This window comes from Zosterops lateralis (assembly GCF_965231275.1).
Source record: "Zosterops lateralis genome assembly, chromosome: 1".
In the NCBI taxonomy this organism is placed as follows: Eukaryota; Metazoa; Chordata; class Aves; order Passeriformes; family Zosteropidae; genus Zosterops; species Zosterops lateralis.
This window is the reverse complement of record NC_139762.1, coordinates 78,523,088-78,544,657: the sequence shown is the minus strand read 5'-3', so window position 1 is coordinate 78,544,657 and position 21,570 is coordinate 78,523,088. Positions and strand designations below refer to the sequence as shown.

At 44.0% G+C, this 21,570-nt stretch overlaps 1 protein-coding gene across 2 annotated transcripts in view; it reads right to left on the bottom strand.

The window, feature by feature from the left end:
* The window catches only part of ANKH (ANKH inorganic pyrophosphate transport regulator), a 105,828-nt gene extending 85,936 nt beyond the window's left edge, over positions 1-19,892 (bottom strand). Inside the window, exon 1 of one of the 2 annotated variants that reach the window (XR_014592051.1) lies at positions 19,643-19,821. Coding sequence is in view for 1 of the 2 variants with exons in the window: in XM_083880934.1 (XP_083737060.1) it covers positions 19,643-19,738 (96 nt within the window). In the remaining variant the exon portion in view is untranslated. Of the gene's footprint in view, positions 1-19,642 lie in introns of both variants that reach the window. The other variant, XM_083880934.1, reaches the window with a different exon arrangement.
* Positions 19,893-21,570: the final 1,678 nt, after the last annotated feature.

Below are 21,570 nucleotides of genomic sequence, written 5' to 3'. Positions count from 1 at the left end.
ACACAGAAACTGTCCTTTCTTAAAGTCTAAATTCTCTGTTCACAGACACAGTAAGACAGCCAAGATATTATAATGAAAATTTCCCTTTCACTGTATAAGTGCACTGAATTTTTATCTTAAGCTTTGCTCTGGTATCCCTAAGTCTGCATGTATGCTACCTATCAGATACTGAAATTCTATAGTAAACGGCTGACATAAAAACCTACTGAAATGTAGATAAATCAAATAAACTATTTGGGGAGTTGTTGGGGTTTTTTTAGTGTAACATTTGTGCAGGGTTATATTATCTTATAATCTATAACTTTTTTTCTCTAATATTTTTTTCCAAAACATAATACTACAAATGATGCTGCCTGCTGTCTACAGCTCTTGTATAGCCTCCACAATTTTGAGCTGTCTGAGGCTTGTTCACTACGTGTTAGTGGATTTGGCTAGACTAATTTTTTTTTCTATTCCTGCTGCTATTAGTTTAATAAATACAACTGAGAAAACACAATATTGAAACATTGGTTCTTCATGTATTTTGAAAATAGGAAGATAAAATGTAGCTGTAGCTTCAGAGCAGCCTGTTTCATGGCCTTAACTAGCCCTCCTCCTTTAACTGTGTTAAGAATGGGTATAGTCAATTTTATGTATCATTATTATTCTTCTGCAGGTAACATAAAAATTTGTTTATGGAAAAAAATTCCACCTGAGAAATTTGTGGAAAATAGAACTATTCACAGGCAGTAGTTCTCAACTTAGTTTCAAACAGAAGCTTGCCTGAATTACTGCCTTAAACTTAATTTTCATGGGATTAATGTTATGAGGGATCACCTTGATCTGAGCTTTATTCCCAGAAAACATCTCACACTTCCATATAGTGAAAATTGTCTTTTTGTTCAGGTCTGAGCTTGTTCTTCCCAGCAGTAGCCTTCTGTCAGTGGGCAAAAATTGTGTCCAATGGAGGCTTCAAAGACAGCACTGCTTGGGTATCCAGTGAAGGCAAATGCAGTGGTTTCCTTATCTCTCCTGGGAGCTCTGCATCTTACTATAACAATACCAATGATTTGTTCAGAGAAGTACCCTTCAGTTACAAATAAAGACCAGGCTATTGCATCATTAAAATAATAGACCATTCCTTGCCTTGTTTTGCTAAATGTCATGAAAATCCGTGAGATTTAGCTGCTGCTTTCTACAGTTGGCATCCTGCAGCTTCATTAGGATTATCTGCTATTAGTTCACAAGTAAAAATACTTTTTCTCACACACTGTCTCCTGTCAATGATGAGTGCCAGCTACCTTCTCCTTCATTGCTGACTTCTCTGTCTATGACAAACAAGTGATGCAGAAATATCGTTCAGGCAGTAATACAATAACAAGTATTTCAACTACTAACCTCTCTATTCTTTTCTTTCTCTTCTGAAACATTACTACTACCATGGAACAAGCAGTCACCAATGATTTCAACATAACTTGAAGCAAAAAAAGCTGAATCATGTTACAGGAATAAGCAGATAACCCTCACTGTTACTACAGCACTAACTTCTGACTGTGGAAATTGTGGAATCTTTGATGTCACAAGACAAACTCCAAAGGGCACAGATGGTGTCAATTCCTGTAGGTGAAAAACTGATGGATCTTTATCTCAAACCCACATCGGCCTGATGGGTTAACAGGTTGCTGTTTGAAGTCTTCCATTTAGTCCTCTCTCCTGACCTGTTTTTTTATTGTCCGAGTAAAGGGCGGTTTGCTTATTGGCATATCTCAGGCTCTTGACTTTTATTCTGCTTTTTACATAATAAGTTCTTTGTCCAGAAAGCGAAGAAATGTGATGACTATAGCTTTTGTTCCAATGTCTGGGCTGAGTTTTGGGCCATTAAGACTCTTTCCAATTGTAAGATCTTGTTCCCTCAGGTTTTTTTAAGTAATGGGTGATAAAGGAGTTGGAAAGCAAATTTATTGCCTCCTTTTCTTAAAGGCTTTCCTTTTCATCCTTGACAGTGCTGAAGCTATTGGATTTCTCTTGAGTGTCTTATTACTTGGTGTCATTAACAAGATAAGTTATCCTTTCCTAAATCTCCTCCTCCTGTTCACTTTCAACCGTCATGTTTTTGCATGGCTTCAATGTTAATGTGGAGAAAGTTCCCACTAAGCATAAGGAAACTCTACAGGCCATCTTGGATTAAGAGTGCACTTACTGGTCATGGATCTTCCTTCATGTATCTTTTCTGTGGGTATCAGATATTACAGCCAGCCAAAAACTTCCAGTGAGCCAAAAAGAACTGGAGCCGCTTTTACGTCATGTGATACTCCTTCCTTTTGCCCAGGCTTCTGTCTCTATTTTCAGTTTGGAAACCCAGCACTGTGCCCAGTGTTCACGTTCCCTCTGGGGGCTATTTCTGATGACTTCACAGTTTCATAATGACACAGAGCAACAGCTGACATCTGCACAGGCTGCAGCCATTTCTATTTCCAGACTGTCTTTATTCTGCTTAGTTAACAATGATACAGCAAATTCCTAATTCACTATCAAGAGTGAATGAAAAAGACCAGTCTTTTAAAAAGACTGGGGAAGCAAGAAAATCAGTTTTCTACTTTCTAAGGCCAGTGTTACCTTCTATGTTTTCAGGGATCATCATGACTATTCTAAGAGTGAAGATATTTAGGGAAATACGAAATCTGCACCCATTTTCCCATGCATTAGTCTAGCAATGAGGAGTGATCATAGAGATGAAAAGGGAACAGCTATGCTGCAGGGAGATTTCAACCTTCCTGAGTCTAGGATGTAAGTATACAGATCTGCCACTTTATTCGTGGAAAAATGAACATTGCCCTGATTAAACAAACAAACAAACAAACAAACAAAAACCAAAACCAAAACAAAAAAACCCAAAAAACCAAACAAAAAACAACAACAACAACAGCAACAAAAATAAAAATTAAAAAAAAATTAAAAAAACCCCAAACCACACCAGCCTTTATAAAGGCGAGAGGATCCACCTCTTTGCACATACAGCAGTGACAGAGTGAGACAAACCTTCTGCCTACCCCTCTCCCTGGCTATCCCTCCTCAGGAAGGCTGAAGGAGTAGGGCCAGATGATGGCCATGGATCAGAGCAAGTAGGACACACCTCATGGTCTGGCCTTTTGCTGTCAGCAGAGCAACTGGCCTGTGCTTCACCAGTGCTCAAACACTCGCATGTATGTGGTGAAACTTAAAAGAACCCCAAAGCCCCCAAGTGAAATGGAAGCCCCTCTTCCCTCAGCCTCAACTCACCCAAATGAAAATGCAGAATCTCTCAGACATAGAATTAAGACTCTCATGTTTCAGCATTTGCTCTTCTTATATCATGCATTGTTCTAGTGACAGTACAAAAACATTTTAAAATCACATTTTTAACTTGCTAGAACAACACCAATACAGCTTCTTAGTAGCCCAATAATGCAGAGGCCAACAAGTTTAATGCCCACACTTCTAAAATGCCACATTTTTGAAAGTATTGTGTCTTGTAAAACTTGTAATAGATTGTTTTTCATTACTGTAATAATGGTTGCTTTGCTTTCAGAAGGACAAAGCATCATAATTCAAATGGATGGAATTATAGGGACTGAGACTTTCAAAGTGGCCAACAGAAGGCAAGCATGTCTCTTCCAGTGCTCTCAATACAGTCTGGATGCTTCTGTCTTTAAAAGGATTTTCATATCACAACAGCAGCTTGCTATTTGGAATGTTGGGAGAAGACAGAAGCAAATAGAAAAAAAAAAAGAAGGTATTTTATGATTTTAAATTTTTCTGAAGCAGGGTTGATGGCAATGGCAAGATGATCAGCTTTGATTTATCATTAGTACACAAAACAGAAAAATGAACAGATCAGCTGTCCTGTGAATAACAATAAAAGGGCATTAGCAAACCCTTCCAAATTTTGTTTAACAGGTATAACTGAATGAATTTCTTTATGAAAAGAAATATACATTGTCTTCTCTCATGACATTTTTCTCATTCTATTGTGCAACCTCCATCCCCAAGCTCATCCTTCTTCTGTCCCATTCCCCGCCCCCTGCTCGTTCTGCTGGAGCAGAAAATGAACAGAGCTCTGGTTGTTCACCAGTGCCAGCAGCAGCAGAGGCAGCAATGTCAGCCCTGCAGAAGCAGCCCCCTGCCTCTGTCCCTGGCTGAGGGGACATCTTGCCTTTTTGGGAATCATTCCTGTGAAAGAACAGGGTTCTCACGTAAGAAGAAGGTCTCAAGTAAGCAATGACCTGTTTTAAAGAAGGTAGAAATATTGAAAAACAAGTATTTTAGAATCACAGCATATTCAGATTAAGAAATTTTTACTACCTTCCCTTCACAAAGGGAATGGAAACTACTTGCAAGGGTGTAGGCTTCCGTCCTTTGTGGTGCTCCAGGCACACCTGCAATAGCACGACTTTCATTAATGCAATCTTAAAAACAAGTTGTTCAGCTTTTCTGACCCTGCTCTTTCCAGAGTCTCATTCTTCTGGTAGCCGGGAGCCTTCCTCATTTCCAGCCTAAAAGCACTCATTGTCTGTTCAGTCATATGTTGCTACTCAATTTCCTCTTGTTTGCAGGTAGGCCACCATCTTCCCATCAGAAAACATGATCCCACCTCCCTCACAGACAAACACCTTAATCGTGCTCCACCTCTCTTTGCTGGGCTACAGAAACCAAAACCTTTCAGTTTCACCTCCTCAGATAAGATGATTAAAAAAAAAAAAAAAAAAAAAAAAGGAGAAATTAATAGCTGGGGTTTCTTTTGCCTAATCTTTTGAACAAGTTTGAACTGACCTGCCTTAAGTATGTATGGCCACAACTGTGCAAAGTATCCCTGGTGAAATCTCACTTAGAGCATTACCTCTACTAGGGGACAGGTCATCAGATAAATCCTCCAAGAACTTCAATCTTCTGATCTTTATGTTACCCTCATAACTCCTCTTCCCCCTCCACCCCCCGCCCTTCAAGAAAACAGGAGCCCTTTGTGGTTATACTTCAGGCAGCTTGCAATGCCTAGGTAGGGAAACATCCATCTGTATTCATTAAGAGACAACTCTGCTTCAGCAACATTAGAGTTTGCAATTTGAACTTTTAAGAGTGCTAGGTAAGCCAAAACCTATATACTACCGAAGCTGTTATTTCACTAACTTGTTTATTCAGAATACTTTCTCCTAGTTGCATGTTTTTAGTATTCTCATCATACAGTTGTCCTCCATGCTTCTACCTTATATTTTTCTTTGTTATCCTCTGTAGAAACACTATCAACAATATCAGGAAGGTAGGGAGATTTTCAGAAAGAGTCTTAAGATCAATGTTGGCTCAGCACAAGTTTAATTTAGAACATGTGATGGATCTGACTCACACTGTGCTATTCATGCCATCTATCCCTAACTTGGAATAAGCCTAGTAGTTTAGTTATGACCTGAAAATGTCTGAAGACAAATTATATATAGCATTTTAAAAATATTTATAATGTTAAAAATGGTCATGAACATCAAAGTCCCTCAAGGGATCCACAGGTTCATAATGGGGATATTTCTATCTGAAGCCTACAGCAAGCACCTTTACAACCTGGATCTCTCTGCGCCTTATATTCATGCCCAGGTAAAACTGACTGATCTTGACATGCTTCTCCCAGGTTTCCTCAAAGGATTGTCTTTGAAAGAATACACCAAAGAGCAGAAATATTCTCTGATCCAAAAGGGGCTTTGTTAAGATTAGATTCTCTCAGCACTCCAACATCTTTATCTCTGGCCATGCAGGTAAGAAAACATTCCTAGTCAGCCACAGCAATGAGACCTAACAGCAAGATGAACAGGCATGTGGGGAATGCAGGCAATGTTATTCTTGTCTGTGATCCAGAAATTGGCTTTAAGACTTAGTGAGAATAATCACTCTGACCTTGGTTTGTAGGTTCTTTGAAAAAAGCCACCAATGAGGACACCAGGCATTTATCATGTGCCATCACACATCAGCATGCAGGGACAAAAATTTCACTGCTTCTCCTAGATGGCATCATGCTGAGCAGGAATTGAAACCAGGTCACCTGGGTGAGGATGAGGGAGTCACAGGTCAAGTGAAGTAGTCACAGCTATGTGGTGAAGTAGTCACATCCATGCCTTGCCAGCATCATGCCATGCCAGTCCTAGAGAAAAAAGTATCTGAACTAGACTGACCTGGAGCTGGCTCTGACATGGTGGGATGTGAAAGGAGGACACTACAGCAGGGTAGCATGCTGCCTGATACCACAGCTGCATAAAAAAGCTGCATCTACCACAGCTGCTAGATAAAAGTCTTGCAGCTTTACAAAGCTCACATTCTTCATTTGAAGTCTGGCTGTCTCATGTGAGACAAATAGCTGCACATCAGCTGAAGCGAGGCCTACATTTAAAGCCCACAAACACAAAGAAGATTCCTAATTAATCATTTCTCTTGCTGAACCAGGCCTCTTGTTTGCAAGGAAGGAATCTGTTGGGGGCAGGCAGTGGGCATCTTGCTGCCGTACTTACTGTGGGCTGCTGCTCTGCAAACAGCAATGGGATGTGCCTTGGAGGCAGCCTGTGGACAGGCACAGAAAAGGAAAAGCAGATGAGACAGAAGAGGAGCAGGAATTTGAAGCTTACAGACTACTGTGGACTAAAAAAAGGGCAAGAAATAGGAGGCAGGATGACAAGGTGAAGGGACAGGAGCTGTCCAGGGCCACCAACTAAACCAGTGCATGGGAGGGCCCAGCCAAGGGCTGAAACCAAAAAATCCCCCACATTAAATAAATATGTATAAACAAAGAGCCCAAAACAGACAGTAAAAGATGAGATTGATGACGCTTGATCCTTCAGGGTTCAGCCTGGCAGGCTGCAGATGCCAGACTGTTGGTTATGGTGCTGCATCACTGCACTGCCACGCAGGGATTCAGGGGAAGACAAAAAAAGGATTGAATTGAGGGCAGCTCCCTATTTTTATATCCTGTTTCTTTCTCAATGGTTGTCTTCTTTCTTTCACAAAGGAATTGCAAAACAAAGGGATATACAGAGAAGATTTGAGGTTATAGGATCTTATCTGGCTGAAACAGAAAGAAGGGAAGTGTAAAGGTATTTGATTCTAAATGTCAAGAGGCTATAGAGGCACTATTCTCTGCAGAAAGTAAACGAGAGACACTCATGCTTGCAGTTGCCTTTGAAACCAACTCCCAGAAGCTGCAACAGTAACCTCTTGCAAAACAGCCACTAATCCTTTCTTGTAATTGTTCCAACCTCTCTGTGCATCCCTCACCCCTATGCTGTGTCAAGAGCAAAGCAGAACATGCCTAGGGTTCCCTAAAACTATAAGTGTGTTAAGTGTGTTAAGAGAAAAAAAAGCAAAACAACAAACTCAAGTATTCTCTATCCTTCTGGCTGGACTTTCCTCTCCAGCCAATTTGCTTATTTCTTGTCATAGCACTCCATACTCAGAGTTCTCAAGAGACTGTATTCATATCTAATGGGTTTGTGTGCTGCTACTATTCTCTGTTCTTGAAAAAAGGTCAAGGCTATTAGTGAGTCATATTTTTTCCTGTATTTATTTCTACACTTAAGCACAGGTTATCCTTTATCACCAGCTGGACAAGTATTGATTTAATATTTTTCTCAATGCTGGTCTCAATACAGAACCTGACAGCTTCTCATTAAGCTAAACTTGCACTAGCATGCCTCCTTTGTCTACTTTAGACTTCCAGCAGAATGACAGAGGAAAAAGTTTCTAGTTTGTTATTCAGCAAAATATTAGTGATGAAATTATGGCCCCACAGTGGCTTTGACTGTAGCATTTCAGCCCTTCTAGTGCAGTGAAAAGCTTTCATGACCTAGGACTTCTTGGATGTGGTGCTATTTCTAAAGCCAAGCATGTCAGGCCTTCCCTTTTCAGACAGCCTGATCTAAACCCCTCTTTCTTACCACTCATTTCCCCTTTCAAATCTCTGGATGCACACAGAATACAACAGACCCCACATCTGCAGATTACTGCAAGCATGATCAAACCCTTGGAGCTCAAAGTCACAAATATGTAACTTCACATGAGGTTTCCTTGGCAAAGTCCCGAGGCAATGATTGTGCCTTCGTTAGCTATTTTCTCCTCAGTGATGCAACCACCCACAAAGTGGTAGGAGCTTGCAGCTGACAAAAATGGCATGCTGTGATTTGGAAAAGCCAGCCCACAACGACACTGGCCTGTTCTGGACAGCGACTCAAAGCTCACCAACAGGTCAAGCCTAGAATAAAAAAATGTCAAGCAGGATACCTGCTGTGATTTATCATGAATTTACTTAAAGAGAGAAACACTGCCCTCTGCACAGTATTAACAGAAAAAACCCACACTGCTTATACATTAGATCCAGAAGGCACTGCTGATGAAAGCTCTCCCCAAGACCATTACAATGCTGGAGCATGTCCTAACCAGTAGACCGTTGACTGAATCTCAGAAAGCTCATATAAGAACAAGACTATGAATGGTGAAAGGTCGTCATGCTTTCATGCTTTGAAATAAAACACTCTGAAGCAAAATCACTACCCACAAGTATATAAAGAACAGTGGTGCAGTGATCAGGACTGCTCTCAAGGTCACATTTTGAAAAGATAAAATCCACATACAAAACCATGGATTCAAAAACAAAACAGCATTTGCACACGCAACATGTAACCAGAGATGGCCCAAACTATCAGCCACAAGTAAGGTACATGAGCAGTTACAGCTCATCTCCTTATTTCCTCGACCATTTATTTAGTCTTGCATATAAGTCAGTAGTAATCAGGACAGTACTTTAGCACCACTCGGAGAATAATTCTCCTACAAAGGCAGTCTCCTGCTCACAACACATCATGTCCATGTGCATGTGTGTCTTAAAGAAGCATGTGAAAAATGTGTTTACCTGTGTCAAATAAAAGCTTTCAGTGGATGACTGCCTTTGGTGTTTTAACGTGATGAAAAATGTTGTGCAGTTTGGATTTCTTCCTCTTTTAAAGTGAATGCTTAAGACTGCAAAATTGTTATTACCCAACATAACTACAGGGGAAGCTGACAATACTGTCACACTGAATTTGGAGGCCCATATTACTGGTTGTTATGTACTACTAAATGCAGAGAAAAATCACCAGAGATGTCAAGTACATCACCTGGCATTTTCACTTCTTTTGGGCAGAGTTGGTGGCTGGTTTGAACTCATCTTCTTAGCTGCCCTCTAGGGCTGAGTGGGTTGCAAATAATCCTAGTGTTCAAAGTCATCTCCAAAATGCCACAGTGGAGGAGGAAGGGGGATGGACTGATGGAATGAATTACCCAAGCCAGTAGCAGGATGAGAGCAAAATGGATGGGCTCCCTGGCAGCAGTCAGGAAGAGGTGATGCAGCTACAGCTCCAGTCTGGTAACAAAGGCAAAGATATCTGTGTAACTCATACACTCCAGCACCCATGGGACAACCAAGCAAAGGACTCGAAGAATTGAACTGGAAAGGCAGTAAGAAAGGGTGAGAGAAGTCAAGAAAGACTCCAGGGCTGTGGGCATACACCCTTATGCCTTTAAAAAACTCAGCAAGCCTCCAGCTAAAAAGCAGAGTTAAGATTCCCCCTTACTTCCACACTGAGGACATCTCAACACTCCTCTCATACTGGAAAGGTTCCTGTATTTTGGTAAGCTCATTTTGTTTGGATTTTTTCCCCTCAGCTCTGCTAGGGAGACCCTAACACAGTGCATTGCTCACCCGGGTAGCAAAGGGCACACTGCCTCCAGTGAACGCTTCTAAAAGGAACAAGACGAGGATTCACAGTCAATACTCCTACTAGCTAGGTAGCTCTGGTTTCTCCCCCTAGCAAGTGCTCTCTGTATGCTGAATCTGGGAGGCAGCATGTGAAAAACAGGGTCCTGTGAGAAAACTGTATTGTGACCACCGATCTTTAATAAAAGAAATTCCTCACCTCTGAGCTGCAGGTTTTTTACACTTTACCTTAGTAAGAGACCATAACTACAGTGTGTTTCTAAAGTGCACTGAATGCCTTTGAGGAGGATGTGGTTCTCAAGCACAGAAAATGTGGTCTTCAGGTTTGACCCACTATGTATAGCACTTTACAGTGATCACAACACTCTTTTTTCAGTAACTCATTGAATTTGAGCCCATGTAAAACACCACCACCACCTCATGCTGTCTAAAGGTCAGCACTCTTTGTGCCACATTTTAGAAGGAAGTAAAGTGTGAGAGGGAGAAACTTCTGCTTTTTAATTGGAAAATCATCTGGAAATCTTTTCAGTTTCAACTGTGTTTACCACCCCAATCTTTCTCACTGCTCCGGCCCACATTCTTCTCCACAGCAGTGTCCTCGCTAACCTCGTTTCCCCTTTCCTCTCCTTCATGACCACACCACAGTTCATACTGCAGATGGTTATCAAACTCCCTTTTCTGTCCAAGCTATAAATGCTTCACTTCGATAATCTTTCTTCTTGCATAACTGACATTTTCCCCCCTCTCAACAGAACCAAAAATGTGAAGTGTCTTCCCATCCCGTGATGCTGCTAACAATTAGTTTTCTTTTCAAATGGCCTAAAGGTTTTCTAATTGGTAAGATGCTGACAGAGGAAATGGCAATGATGGACTTGTTCAAGTATCTGTCTTCCATCTGCAGGACAGCAGATTTGAGATCAAAGGCTGCCAAATTCTAGGAGCACGTTGGTGTGCTGATGCAAGGAAAGCCTTTGCCTTGAGGAGAGAAGATGCCACGGCTGGATCAGAGGCTACCTCACCTTAACTACCCATAGCTACAGGAACAGCATCTACTGTATACTAACACAGAGGTTACAAAAATAAGATATTAGTCACTGGTATGCAGCAGAAAGAAGGAGGGGTTAGTAAGGAGTGAACAGGACAAAGAGCCCAATAAAATCTAGACACACACCCTGCATTTTCAGGAAAGTAGATGTCAAGCACCATCTTTAAAAAAACAATGGAAGAACATTGGGTGATGTCGTTGCACCCCTTATACCTATACAAGCTGCACATCTGACTTGATGAAGGAAAAAAATTAGTCCTGGCTGACAGGCACCACTGCATTCTTCAGCCAGTGCAGGCAATAATCATGCCAGCACATTAAAGCTCAGGTGCAAGCCTGCATCTGACTTCTTTCCTTCATTTAAGGGCAAAACACAGGTAAGAAGGCCAGAAGACAGACCATCTCCCAGCCAAAAGCCTTTTAAATGTATTTGTCAGCAAACAGACTGGCATGTCTTGGTTCAGTGAGCCTTCAGCCCCACAGCGCCCTGTACCAGAGGGAATGTTTGCAAGCACTTGGAAACAGGTAATGAAGAAATATAAAACCATGTATGCTCTCCAGCGCCTATGTATGTGAATTTTCTCTGCATTCCACTGAAAATTTTCTGGGCTGTAAGAATTGAAAAGGATTTAAAAAAACTGCCTTAACAATGCAGAAATACTATGTGGCAAAACACTTGAAAATAAGTAGTGTCTTGCAGTTTATTCACTTCCCACACTAAAAGCTGAACTCTTGCTGAACCACTACATCAGTAAAGCAAACTGGACCTGTTGGGCAACAGTAATAACCCTTTCTCCAACCAGCCAAAACAGGAACAGTGAATTTTTTGCATCATCTTTGGGAAAATAATTAAAATGGCACTTGAGATTTCACGCCCTTGTGGCACTTATTTTTCAACAAACTGTTCCCTACTCTCCAGTATTTTTCCTTTGTCCTGTTTTTTATAATGCTTTTGCAAAGGCTGTGGAAATCAACTGTGCTATTGCAAGTAACAATGCTCTACTTCAGCCCTCTTTGGAACAAAATGAATATTTACACCTAGAATTATTCTTAGTTAATGTTTCATGCAGGCTATTTTATTCTGCATTACATGGGGAGGGAACTCATCAAGAAAAAGTGCACATGTAGAAAAACTCTATAGCAAGGTAGTGACATCCTGTGGAAAAATTGAAAGAGAGGTGATACCATAAAGGAGACAGAACATGGGAAAACTGCAGAGCTTTGCTGTTTCGGACACTGAAGTGCACAGGTCATTTACATCTCTTATGGTGGTTCTTTTTAATTCTCTATCTAATGGTTGTCTGAAAAAACAGTGATGGTATCTAAAACCATAGCTACAGCAATATCATGTCAGTAGAAAATTAAGCAAGCAGAAAGAAGTGCAAGCTGATGATCTAATTGCATATTAATATTCCTGCTTTCTTTACCCCAAAATCCATGGCTTTCCAAGTACAAAAAGCATGAGGTAGCAATAGTTGATTAAATTAGGTTGTTAAAATATAAGATTACCCATATTTTTTTAAGAAACACATGTTCTGATATGTCATTTGAACTGGAATTGAGCTCAGCAGTAATATCTGTTATTTAAAAACATCACAGATTTATCAAAGTAGCTGCAAAGCAAAATCTGTTTGGAATTGCTCAGTTTTATGCATAGAGTTTTCTGCATGAGCTGGCAGATATATTTAAATTTTCTATTTATACAGCAACTTACATCCATGTTTTACAAATATGAAGGAATATACTTTGTAACTGCCTTGTGAAACATATCACTATTTTAGAACTGACGAAACTCACACAGAGAAATGTCTTGTCTAAGATCAAGATAGGAACATAGAATCACACTTTCAGAGCTGGAGCCTTGAATGTATGCGTTCTTTGAATATAAAAAGACACTTTATCTTTAGTCATAAGATTGGCCATGTCATATAAGCCTTTGTATACAACCAAGTTCTTCAGGCAGCAGCAAAATGAGCAATGATTAAAAAGAAATCAGTTCAGACCAAAGCAAATATAAAGAGAAATCAGCCTTCTTGGTTTTGGGAAAAGACGGCAAAAAGAAATAAACAAGAAAAGCTCCGAAACAAAGCAAATGGTCAGTTCACTTCACAGTCAAAAGTTTTACTTCAGTGATTTCTCAACATGATGCAGAATACAGTGGTTCAAACCCTTTTCAAAATTTCAGTTTTGAATCATGTTTTACAATTAGGCTTTGGGTATTTTCAACTCCTTATTTCAATTCCTGATGCTGTCTTAGTCTTCTAGATTTTCACTGGCATAGGGAGGAGAAGCCAATTTCCCTATCTCGGAAATAAGCATGAGAAGTATTTGGTTACCCCATGCACCTTTTTCAGTGGATAGCCAATCATATTATGACTGGAGTATCTCCAGTGAGGGTCCTCCAGCCTAGAGACTGGGAACTGCAAGTGCTTGCCAAAGTTGAAAATCTTCCCTGTCTCCCACTGCATGAGTTAGTCTTCTGGTAGGGAGAATCATTTCCACCCCACAGACCTCAAAGCCTTATTTTCCAGCAACCTGGTGGGCAAATATCACCTGAACTTACAGTTTTGAGATTAATTAAATTACTTCATTAAAAAGTGGCTGGTTGGTGCTTCATGGAGTTGTTTTTTCCTCCCTCCTTCCAACCTGTCCTGGAAATAAGGTCTCTTTACAGCTCTATAGATAGCAAACTCCTTCAGACACGCTTAATGGTTATCATCAAGTACAATACTGGCCTGTTCTTAACAGTGAAGCCTAAGAAAGTCCAGAGAAGTCCTTAGAGCCAAGCTGACACGGCCATGGGAGGTGGGAGGCAGGGAACTGGATGGTTTTGTGAAGGATTAAAAAAAGGGACAGTACTGAAAAATTAACCAAACCAGGTCCTAGCTCAAGATTATGTATTTTACACTACGGCAACATGGAGCACTGCAGGGAATGGACACCTCATTAGTAGTGCAGGTTCATTCTCATAATTTCTAGTACCATGTGCAATCTCCAGTGGTGATAGCCCCAGTGCTCTTCATAACCTGTTTATTTTGTACCTTGCACGCTATAAAATGCAAATAGATATTGGTTTAGCTGCCAGGAGTAAGTCTTTGTCACCTTTAAGAACATTAGTGCTTTGTTGAGATTTGGCTTTCATCTGCAATTGTTTTATGAGCTCTTTGACTTCTTCCCAGATCTCAGCATGCACTGCTTGCTGTGAAATGCCAGCAAATGCTCTGCGTGAGTGGTGAATGCAAAGCCTGGGGTGTAATGCCCGCTGCACTAACACAGACATAGAAGCCTAATTAATCTCTTGGGCAGTCTCAAGAGCTGTCCACGTGCTCTAGAGCCCACCTAGCACTGGTGTGAAAACCCCCAGTGCTTGGCAGATGATCATTTAGGAGCCAGGGCTGGAGGACTCAGGCTGGCACCAGAGGGAAGTAAAGCTGCACTGCTTACAAAAAAAAGTCTCTGGAGACAGCACTGAGGTATATATCCGAAAGTTACTACTTCAGGTGTGTGTGGTTTGGCTTTTAGTCCTTCATAAAGGGTCTCACTTGTATTTGCTCACCCTAAACAGGAAGCTTAGATATATCTCAGTGGTCATTCCTAGCTATTTCTCTTGTGAATTCTGCAAGAGGAAAGACTTCAAAATAATGCCATGGGAAATAATAACAAAAAAAAATCTGTTGATAGTATACTCTGTATATGTTTCCTTCTTCAACATAATTTAATCTAAATTTAATTTAAAATGCTGTGTAGTTCACATTCATTTAAAATAAATAGGACATTTCCACCAGCCTACCCTATTAGTAATGAGGTTGTGGTAATAACATACAGTCATGTTGTAGACCAATTATAGGAAGTTGTTAGCTTTCTTGTTTATACGGTACTAAAGCCCTATACAATTTAAACGAGTCTCTGACCTCTTACAACATCAATAACAGTAGTACTTTGCACTCATACAGCACCTTTCATCTCAGAGTGCTTCTGACACATGAATTTTCATTATATCTACATACAGGTAGGTGTCTGGGCACACTTCAAAGGCAGGGAAACTGTGCCACTGAAAGGTTACACAACTTGGCCCAAATCCCTGGTGAACAGCTGGGAATGTGAACTCTCCCATTACTTGTTTTGAATGTCCAGACAATAATGCTTACCCCAAAACCAAGCTTCATAAGGCATTAATCAAAATGTTTAACCCCCTACCAAGTTTGCAAATGGCATGGACAGACAATAAGCTCACTAATTCTTTTTGATACATTATTCATGACTTGTTCTCCTTTTCTGGCAACTTTCTTTTTTTCAGGAAAAAAAAAAAGAAAATAAACAAAAAAAAAAACAAAAAAAAAAAACAAACAAAAAAAAACAAACAAAAAAAAAAAACCACAAAACCACAACCCCCCCCCCCCCCCAAAAAAAAAAAAAAAAAATCCCAAAAAACCTAAATCAAATACAAGAAAAAAACTGCAATTACTGCAACATAATTTGAAATCCAAAACACTTAGCATTTCCTTTATGGCTTGTCTGTTGGATCTTAAACATTACAACATGGGCAATGTATGGCAATTTCTCTGCAGGGACCAGAGCACCTGAGTGACCTTCAGAGAAAGCAGCAGCAGGGTTGTGCTTGCTCGGTTTTAGTTTCCACAAGCCACTGAACACGGTGTCTGCATACACAAGTTCCATTGGCACGCTAAACTGCCCGGCCAACAGCTACTGACAGCGACACAAACTAATGACCCAGGGGCTGGCTACATGATAGCTACAAAGTTCAAAAAACCCCAAACAAAAAAACCCTCCTAGTGTTCCCATTGATAATTAAGGGACTACTGCAAACAGGCCTTGAGATCCAAATAGTGCTTGCTGTCTGCCTAGCCTCTGCCACCCCATGAGCATCAGACAGAGTGACCAGCCACGCCTGCAAATGGTATTTGGCGCTGCCTAGGGTCGAGTCCAGGCTTCTGACAAAGTTAGTGAATTCATGTACACCTCAGCTTTCCCCCTTTGTAAAAATGCTGATGTAAATGCAAATGTTACAAGTCAGGCCACCAGAATATATGTGAGCAGCTCTGGAGCTGTGTTGAAATGAAAACTGATGTGGGTGGTGATGGATTTTTGAGCCCACAGCGTAGCAATGCTGCTATTTGCTGGTTGAGTTGTTTGAAGTTGTGTTGCTCTCCATCACATTGGGAGGCATTTATTTATTTATTTCTAAGCAAGTACATCCAGCATTTTTCAAGGGAGCCAGAATTTTTGTTCTCCAACAAGTGAGCTCTACATACAACAGCAATTATTGTGAATCTCAGGGTAAGCTGTTGAGAGTTGAAAGCTCCTCTCAATGACAGAACAAATGAGACCATGTCTCTTCTGGTGGTGTGAAGCTTTTGGGATGAAGATGCTCTGTTGTGTATTTTTGTGTGTGCACGCATATACCTGGAGAAAAAAAATATACGGATGTGTGCACATGAACGTACACATTACTGACACACAGAGACACAGGCCTGAGTGGAGAAGGAATATTCAGCCAAAATATTAGGGGCTATTTTCCTGAATGCCGTACTCTTAGGAAGAAAGGTATGAATATTTAATTTCATAAAAGCCATGTAGCTGTGTAAATAAACTGAAAATGGGTTGCAGAAGGAAATCAAGAAAGTAAGTTAGAAATTGTTTATTTCTCTAATATTCTGGTAATTTACCTGGTCATGCATCAGGACTACCTTTTTTAGTAAAGGGGAAAAAAAAATCAGGTATTTGTCTGAGAGACTTTATGAGGTGAAGGAATGAGGTCATCTCACTAGATTGGAGTAACTCTGTAATATAGCTTTGTCCTAAGGCACTGTGGGATTAGAGTCCAGGGTCAACAGGAGGCTCTTCACTGGCGATAGCAGTTCTGGAAGTGACCTCAGGAGCTGAGCTTATTAGTTCTAAAGCACTGCACCAGCATTTTTTACTTCCTGTAAACTAATGAGACTTGCCATACCAGGCATCTTATATGGGGCAATGGTGACAACCTTAACCTATGTTCTGCAAACAATCTTTAGCCTTACTGTAAATTTCCTTCAAAGAAGCAAGAAACCTACAGGCAGCTGCATACCAAGGATCTGCTAATTTCTAGTGATATTTGTTATTGACTACAACCACTCAACACCCAGAAAAGCCTCTGAAGGTAATAGGAAAAAAAATAAATATGTGATTCTCTTTGTTTCTCACTTTTCAGTCTGAGGTATCTAATATTATAAGGTTTTGCTAAGAAGGCTCTGCTTTGAACACTCTACTTCCAGATACCCTCCCCACTTGAGGGAGCAATGTATGAATACCATACATCAAAAGGGTTTATGACTTACAGCATTTCTTACACATCTCTTCTTCCCTGGTCAGGCAAGGTCCCTTCTCTCCCTAATTTTTTACAGTCACCTCTTACTTCTGACCTGCAGTTCTCCTGACTCTTTTACCGTATTGTCCAGAGCAAGTAATATTCCTTCGTGCAAATTTTCCTTCCCTTATCATTCTTAGAAATCTGTGTTATCTGCAGGATACATTCACAGGAGAGGATACTGCAGCCTTTGCAGAGCCATCTGTTGGCACACCCATTCTTCTATGTGACTTCCATTCATCCCTCACATTAAAATGACTATATTTTTTGAAAATGTAAAACAGGACGGTGACTGGCTCAACAAGTCAATATACTTTCAGCCTCCCAAATCCAACAGTAATGTCATACAAGTGCAAAAAGTAACTTCATGTATTTCATAGACAAAAATAAAATCACTGTCCTTTTGTCTGTAAGAGGAACCCTTCAGACCTGGAGTGGCTTTGTCACTGCTTCAGTTTCCTGATTTCCATGTAGGTAAGGCTGGTACAAAAACTATCTTTCCAGTTTCTGCTCCTGAAAGAAGCTAGAGTTCTAGCAGGCTGGATTTCTCCCTTTTCAATTAAATATCTCCCCAGGCAGCCATTTGAGACAAGGGAAAACCCCAACTCTCCTGAAAGGCCAATCCTATGACCTGGCTATCAAACAAAACACATTTTCTAAGATATTTTCGTCCCTAACACTGTCAAAATTGCTTAAGTGATCATATGTGTCATTCACAGATTAACATCCCTCCTGTGTCACTGGTACCCAGACAGACAGAAGGACTCTCACTTATGAAATTACTTGTAAATTTTTGAAATCCTGGTTCAGAGCACACTGAAGCCATGGGATGTTTTTTATAGGCTGACATTTACCTTGAATCGAGCTGACCTTGTATGAAGCAAACTGTATGAATGCACCTGTCATACTCAGTTTTCTGAGTGCACTGCTTTCAATTTAACTTCTACTGTATGTTATTAACATGGCATAGTTATTAGCATTTAAATCTCCTCCTTTGTCATCTCTATATTTAGATTTCCCTTCCCTCTCCCCCCCCCTCCAGTATGTTTTAAAGAAGACTGACTTAGTAGGAAAGCACGTAGCTGTTAGACAAGGATGGAATTGTATTTTTTAGTATCGCAGTTTATTTAAAGGACTGGGAATGAAATGCGACTGACACAGCCATGACAAACATATGATTAACGTTAACTATTTTTTCCCACTGTAGTATTTTTCCTTTCACTTTCTTCTTTACAAATGCTTGAAAGTACCCACTAGTTTTCTGATATCTTTGCTCAAGAAGGACAGGGGCATCTATTCTCCTCAGCCAAACTGACTTAGGACAAGGATAAAGCTATTTGGGGTGCAATGCCTACAGTGGCTGCCCAGCTTAACACTTGCGAGTAAGTCGTGGTGTATACCATCCCACTAAAAATGTAATGACAGGTCGTATATAGTGCAGCCCAACACAAGACCGGGCTCTGGACTGTCACAGACACCGAAACGTGAGAGCAGAGACTCCCCCACGCCCCAGTGCAGAGGCAAACAAGCACCAGCTCGGGCAGGGGAGCGTGCACGTCAAGCACCGAACATGCTCTCGGTGCAAACGCAGCAAGCGGGGACTGGGAGGACGAAATGGGATGGCTGCGTGTCAGGGAGACAGGCTGACGGCGGGTTGGGATACAGCGGGCTGTCTTCCCGGTGCCCGTGCCAGGGGACAGCCTTAGGTCACCGACACCGCTACAGAACCGCAGCGGCGCCGAGGGGCTCAGAACAGGAGCAGGGGGCAGCCAGCCGGAGGCTCCCCTGCCCGGAGCCCCGCTCCCCTCCCGAGGGGGTGCGGAGCGGCTCTCCCGGGATGGGGATGCCGCGCTCCTCCCGCGGTGCCGCGCCGGGGCTCTGGCGGCGGGGCCGGGCGGCTGCGGCAGCGCCGGGGGCGGGGGGGCCGCGGAGCCCCTCGGGCAGCGGCAGCAGCAGCAGCAGCAGGCGGGTCTCCATCCCGAGCCCCGCTCCGGCCGCGCTGCTGCGCTGGGGCTGCCGCACCTGAGCGGCCGTGTCGGCGCGGGGATAGACCACCGCCAGCCCCCGGCCAGTGCATTATGTAATTTCAGATTATATAAGCCTCAAATGCGAGGGGGAAAAATTCTCCAAAATGACCCAAAGGCTGCCGTCCTCCCCCGGGCATCTCCTGGGGCAGCCCGTGCTCTCGGGGGCCGCCGCCTGCCCGCTGTCCCCACGGGCACAGGGGCCGCAGCCCTCGCCCAGAGCGATGGTCCGGGGCAGGACGGCGGGGCACGGCTCTGCACGGCTCGGCACGGCTCGGCCAGGCTCGGCTCGGCTCGGCACGGCTCGGCCAGGCTCGGCCAGGCTCGGCCAGGCTCGGGTCGGCTCGGCACGGCTCGGCCAGGCTCGGCCAGGCTCCCCGTCCCTTCCCTTCCCTTCCCCTCCCGGCGGAGGCGCCGAGAGCGCCGGCCCGGCGCTGCGGGAGAGGGTCTCTCCCCGAGAGGCGCTGCCCTACCTGCTCCCCGAAGTCGATGGCGATGTTGGTGATGCCGAGAGGGACCAGGAACCGGATCAGGGGCCAGTAGTTAGTGAGCGCTGGAAATTTCACCATAGTCCCAGCTGCGCGGTGCCCCGCGGCGCATCTGCCGCGGCAGGAGACGGCGGGGAAGGCAGGAGGGATGAAAGGGCACCGGAGGAGGGTGCGCGTGTCCCCGTGCGTGTCTGCGGGCGGGGAGGGGGTGGGGGTAGATAAGGGCGAGGGAGAGGAGCAGCGGAGCCCCCTAAAAATAAAGAGCCGGGGAGCGGGCGGGGGCCCGGGCCGGTCCCTCCCTGCCCTGCCCGGCGCGGCGCTGGCGGGGCGCGCTGTGCTGCCGCCTCAGCAGGAGACCCGGGAGATCAAGTCCATCCCCGCCGCCCTCCTCCTACACAACAATGATCCGCCGCCGCCGCCGCCGGAAAAAAAAAGAGGAGGGAGGCGGCGGGCAGGCGCTGGTGCGGGCAGCGCTGCCATCCTCGGGGCGCGGGGGCCGGGAAGGGCCGCGCCCCCCCGCCTGACGCTCGCCGCCGGCGGAGCCACGGCTTGCGCCGCGCAGGGAAACGCCGCCCTCCTTCTCCTCCTCCTCCTCTCCTCCTCCTCCTCCCGCCGCCGCCGCGGGGCCGGCGCAGGCCTCGGTGCGGCCGTGCGGGGCCGTGCGGGGCTGCAGGGCCGGCGGAGCACACGTGGGTTTGACACACGGGCGATGGCGGGGCGGGGGGAAAGAGCGGCACCGAGCGGATCCTCCCGACCCCGGAGCGGCCGCGCTGCGCCCCTCGCCCTCGGGCCGGGCCGGGCTCGGCACCTGTGCCCGCATCCCCTCACCCCCCCGGGCCCCATGGTCCCCTGGGCATCCCCCCTGCATGTGTTAACCTAATGCCCTCGTGCGGCCGGGGGCAAGGGAAGGGAAGGGAAGGGAAGGGAAGGCGTCCCCTGGCTGTGGCTTCGGGCCTCGGGCAGAGGCACTCGTGCAGCTGCAGGAAAGAAACGCGGGGGTCCTGAACGAAACGTCAACCACGTGTCTGACCCACAGCTCTTCTGAAAAAACCTGAGATAAATAAATCTTGAGCGTTTGGCAGTGTAACATCTTTATCTTTCAATAAGCCCGAGCTCTGGGCAAGGGGATGTGCTCGTGGCCCAAAAGGAGCCGGCAGGGGAGCCCTCCCTGGCACCGGCCGCCTTCTGAGCCACGAGGCTTTGCCGTCCTAAGGGTGGGAGAAAGAGGAGAAGGAAACCCCCTTCTGAACAACTTGCAGAAGTTTCTCAGTGTTTTCAAAACAGCAGGATGGTTTCACGGTTCTGTTGTAATTGAGTTTCACTGGGGCATTTAGGTTTATGGTGTTATCTTCACCTTGTCCCCTTCAAGGGGAGTTGGCAAATATTTTGGGAGGGTGGGAGCCCTACCAGGAACCAGGAACCTGTATCTGATCCTCAGAGCAGCAGTGGCCAGCAGAGGAATGCTGCACAGCCTCCCTCTCCCAAAGACAACTGTACTAAAATGTTCCCCTGACCAAGCACCATTCCACGTATTTAGAGAGTGAATGGGAGGGCAGCTCTGAAAATCCCTGGTAGGCAGATGACAGGCTGTGGGGTGGAGCTGGAGTGAAGGAGCCCCTGACTCCTGAGGTCCTGGCAAAGTCAGCCCCAGTGGTGCTGGAGGTTTTTCCCTCATACAGCTGGAGTTTGTCTCACCTGGCAACCCTTGAGCTGGAGCAGCCATCGCTGTGAGCACAGAGGAGCAAACTCAAATGCTTACAAGACACCAAACCTGCCTTCATCCCGTAGATCCCTTACAGTGCCACAAGCATGGTGTCCTGCAGTGAAGCAGAGAAAAACAGGAGAGGACCATGAACTGAGAAGAGGGAAGCAGAAGTTGTGATTGCCTAAGAGTGTCTTTGGATTAACAGCAC